The 4,771-nt window shown below is 39.9% G+C and overlaps 1 protein-coding gene across 1 annotated transcript in view; it reads left to right on the top strand.

The window, feature by feature from the left end:
• Positions 1-4,438, top strand: part of LOC111864778 (cap-specific mRNA (nucleoside-2'-O-)-methyltransferase 2) — a gene marked incomplete at its 3' end in the record, with an annotated part of 26,339 nt that extends 21,901 nt beyond the window's left edge. The window contains exons 3-5 of the mRNA XM_023852286.2: positions 459-620; positions 832-990; positions 4,244-4,438. Coding sequence (XP_023708054.1) covers positions 459-620; positions 832-990; positions 4,244-4,438 — 516 coding nt within the window. The remainder of the gene's footprint in view (positions 1-458; positions 621-831; positions 991-4,243) is intronic.
• Between the last annotated feature and the right edge of the window lie 333 nt (positions 4,439-4,771).

The raw sequence follows: 4,771 nt of genomic DNA, 5'->3' as shown, positions 1-4,771 counted from the left end.
TGTGGAGCTGTCGGGAGTGACTTGGAGCTCAGCGGCCAGATTTGTGGCAGTCGGGTGACTGGTTTTTCCATCATGACAATGCCCCTGCTCACACAGCCCTGTCTGTATGACAATTCTTGACTAAAAATGGTATGACCCGTGTTCCTCACCTTCCATACTCACCCGACCTTGCCCCATGCGACTTTTTTTTGTTTCCTCGAATGGAAAGAGACATGAAAGGAAAAAACGACAGAGGCGCTGTCAAGCATCTCAAAAGATGTATTTAGACAATGTTTTGAAAAATGGAATAAAAGACTAGACAAGTGTATTAGTGTAAGTGGAGAGTACTTTGAAGGGGATTGAAGGTTTGTGCTTAAAATTTGAATAAATAAGTTTAAAAAAAAATAAGTTCGGTTTCTTTTGGGTACCCCCTCATATGTTGGTGAGATTTTAAACAAAACTTTCTACTTTATTTACAGGATGAGTCACTGCAGAAGCTCAAGGATGAGCTGAACAGTGTGAAGAGCAAACTGGACTTTTACGATCTGAACAGTTGGCACAAACACACCCGTGTCATGAACAAGGCCAGCGAGATCCAGTGGAAATTGCGAAAGGAGGTGGATCCAGAGTTGCTGACACAGGTACAATAACAAGGCATCTCTCATTGTGTTCATATGACATCCCTCTTTCCATTCTTTTTACATGTTAAAACTAATTTCTAAGATGATTCATAATTTATTTAGCAACACTTCTACAACTGCATTGGTCAGGTACCAGTAGGATTGCTCTGGATCACTGAGGATGCTGGTTGTTTATATTTTATTATGACTCTTCTCATATTTCTTGTTTCAGGCTTGGTGCAAGTTTTATGAGAATGTCATGTCTTTCAATCTGGTACCCCCTGTTATCGTGAACACTGGATGCTTGAATTCGGTGCACCTGTGTGAGGCCCCAGGTGCATTCATCACATCCCTAAACCATTACCTGAAGCTGCACAACCCTGACATTGATGTGAGTATCCAGAGTCAGCACAGCAACTATGCACGCTGTGGGATCTATCTCAAACAGCTGATAGATATGCCACTGAACTTGAAGGTTCATCAGTTTTGCCAGAATTGTAGCTTGAGGCAGCAAATAGAAGTTCACATCCTGCCAGCCTGTGTCAGTGACATTCACTTGAATACTGTCAATCTCTTTACACCTGTTCTGAGAATATTGAAACAGGCTTGTGTATGGGGGGGGGCACTGGATGTTTTCACCTTTCTATCTACTGTTGTGTATCACCCCATGGCCTCAGTCAGTCAGCCCAGAATGCTTGTTACTGCCACTAGCATCTGTTCCGACAGTGGCTAGATGACTGGAGGGCGAAGCTTGTGGGAGTTTTGGAGGAGGTTGCTCCATGGGACTTCCTTCTGTGGCCTCTGCATAGGTTTCACAAATGGGCCTTCCCATGTCATTTTTCAAACCAATTCTTTGTATGCATGTCTTGCATTGTCTGTGAATAGCATGTTTCCTCTTCCTGGAGACCAACTGTCCTGGCTGTCTTTTGTGTTTTCCTTAATTCCTCCTTAGAATTTGTGAGGCTGATTCCATGAATTAGGCCATGACCGCTTCCTTTCATGTCCTTTCCAGTTTATTATTCACTGATCAGCCTATTAGTTAACATTATATAACCTGGTAGATTCTAAAGGGTTCTGAGGATGATGTAACATTCATGATTAGTGGGGTTTTTAGACGTTGTCCGTCATCAGTTATTCTAATGAACCTCTAGAATACTGCAGGATGGACAAAGTTGAAAACCCTCAAAACTCTGTCCATCTTCCAATGTGGTGTGTGGTCTGTAGAATACCTGACAACAGACAAGGTTTACAAACTCTTTGGTGTTACATAATCTTTGCTGCTGACAGTATCATTAAATTAACCATAAATAAATAAACAGCTGTGTTATGCACTTTCTCTACCTTAGTGTGTGTGTGTGTTATGGATAGCATACTATCTACAATGAAAACATTCAGAACTTTGTTTTGTTCATAATGTAAACATTTGTTTTAGTGAAGATGGCCTGTCTTTGAGGAAGTATAACTTGTATTGCTTTCAGAAAATACAATTTTCCTTCCATTCTTTCATTAATTTGTCTCAGCTAAAGGTACAGATTGTGGTCTTTAGAATTATGACACCATGTAGTCCTATAGGTGTTTACCTGTGTTTCAGAGGAACGTTCTACTTTCATTTTCTGCACTTAAGATTGTGGAAATAGGTTCTTCCAAAATGTTGAGGACCACTTAACCAGATTGCAAAGTTTCATAGTGTGGAATGCCAGGGTCTTAACACTTTGTGGACCAGCAATTTAAATATTTAAATCACCCTGGGGACTGGCATTTTTAAACCTACTACCCTAACTTATGCACTGTTCACTTTAAAAATTAATATAAAATCTCCTAATTAATTTTATGAACTAAAATTTTTGGAGAACACTTACCAATGCTCCTAGAAGTGCTTGAGAGTGTGATATTTCTGGAAACATTCCCCTTTGTGAAGTGGCATTACACAGAACTTGCACATGTAGACAGTCATACTCCTTTTGTTGTATAGTGTGCAAACACGGCATCACCTAGAAGGCTGCTTCCCCTTGGCATGTTCGCTCTTCACAATTTTCACGAGAGCATGTTTCCGCATATTACCGGAGAGTCGCCCAAGGGGGTCAAAATTAGGCCTGCGTGGGGTGGGAGTAGATGGCCGCGGTTGTACTAAGACTGTGACTGCCGCCACCATGTGGTCTGTAGCCTAGGCTTTTGCCACATTCAGCAGAAATACCTTGTATTTCAATTTTGAATTAGGGTTTAAATATTTGTAAACCAATAATGAATTGAAAATGGCACAATTTATAAGAATAGTTTCTTGTAATTTCTTTCCTTCACCAGAATAAATTTCTAAATTTCCAATATAGCCTGAAGTGCTTTCAGTAACTAGACGAACAAGTAGGCCAAACTCTGTAAGTTTCCCAGGATTATATGTTTGCATACAAAGCCTTCCCCTCCAAGGAATCACAGATTCGTCCAAAGACAGTGGTTGGTTTGGCTTATAAACTGTCTGAAATTTCTGAATGAAAAAAGTTCAGTAAGGGCTGAATTTTGAAAAGCCTGCTGTTGATTGTGGTTGCATTTCATTATGATTGAAATGTAAACACCACCAAATTTGCTCAAATCTCTTATGGCTCATTAGTTTGCCAAAAATTGGAATTTCTAAAAATGGATCTGTTGACCAATACTCTTTCAGATTATCCCTCCTTGTATGGCCCATTAGAAAGATTATTGCAGAAAATTTTCTCATTTCTGCTGAAGTGACATCCACCCACTTCAATGCCTTATAACTTCTGTCATAATGTTCACGGTGTTGGAGATAGTATCTGTTAGTTTCCTGACATAGCGTGTCAAAGAAACTATCTCCAAAAAACAGTTCCGCTAATTCATACACTTGCGTTTGGTCCTATGGAATTTGCTTCACCCCTGGATTTCCTGTAAACTGTCCCAAAGTAGGCGTTTTGTCTACTTTTCCCCATGTGGCTGTCCCCGCAATGTTGCTACCCGCACTTTCGTCAGAGCTACTGTCACTTTCACTGTCTGTGGCCACAATTTTTTGTTCGCCCCTGCCACACTCACTATCAGATTGTGAGTCGATATCACTAACAGACTCACAAGGGATGTCAGATAGCTCATCGGAGAACAAGTCAGATATTTCTTGTTCTCCGAGAAAATGCTTGGACCTCAACCTCTTCCAACATTGATCCATTTTGCACTAGTAACTTCCTGCCTGGTGCATGCAGCTGGAAGATGAACAAAGGCATTTTCTTTTGGAGTGATAAAGGAAAACAGTTGGGTCATAAACAGCGGGGTCATGTTACTGACTACGAAGCAAACATTCAAGAGGTCAGTGCAGTGCACCAGTGCAAGGTATAGTGTGTTTCAACATAACGTGTCCTGAAGTCATAATAATATGCCACCGGTCCGCCATGTTTAAAAGCGCTGGGCATAAAAATATGCCACCGGTCCGCAAAGTGTTAAATCTTCGCAACTCTGATATGATCAAATCTCTTAATCACTATTAGTCTCACATGTGCACAATCTCCTCTTTTCCAAGAGTTAGTAACCAAGTTTCACCTCAAATTAAATAAGCTGTCAGGAATCCTTTTCTGTTGTAAGTTGGATGATGAAATGGTTGTTGATATAATTCTGAGTATTGTGCATGTCTGTGTTACATGTTTCAGTGGAATTGGTTTGCTACAACTCTGAATCCTTACTATGAGGGGAACCCCCTGTCATGCATGATCAATGATGATCGTTTCATTCTTCATACTCTGGATAAATGGAATTTTGGTCTTGACTACACGGGAGATCTGATGGACATAAAAAACATGTTACATATCGTGAAGAAGGCAACAGAAATGGGAGATGTGCTCCTGGTAAGGTGCTTTGTCATGGTGCTAAGCCTCTGTTTTTCACAAACATTATAACTAACCTTCTTTCTTAACAGTTTGTAAACTATGGATTTCAAAGTTTTTCATAGTAGATTTGCCCATGCATTTTTACTATCACATTTCTTCACATGATTCCTCAGTTACAGAAATGTAATTTAATAATCATATCTATAATAACTTCATAACAATTATGAGTCATTTTATTATATAACCCAAAATAGGTTCCTACCTTATAAGTCTTGGGGTTTTCATCATCTTGGTTGTGACATTATGTAATGTTATATTTTAGCGTCCTGTTGCACTGATTCAAGTCCATGA

The sequence above is a fragment of the Cryptotermes secundus genome, unplaced genomic scaffold (genome assembly GCF_002891405.2).
Source record: "Cryptotermes secundus unplaced genomic scaffold, Csec_1.0 scaffold1273, whole genome shotgun sequence".
NCBI lineage: Eukaryota > Metazoa > Arthropoda > Insecta > Blattodea > Kalotermitidae > Cryptotermes > Cryptotermes secundus.
Note: the sequence above shows the minus strand (reverse complement) of the source record. Positions and strands in the feature narration are given on the sequence as shown.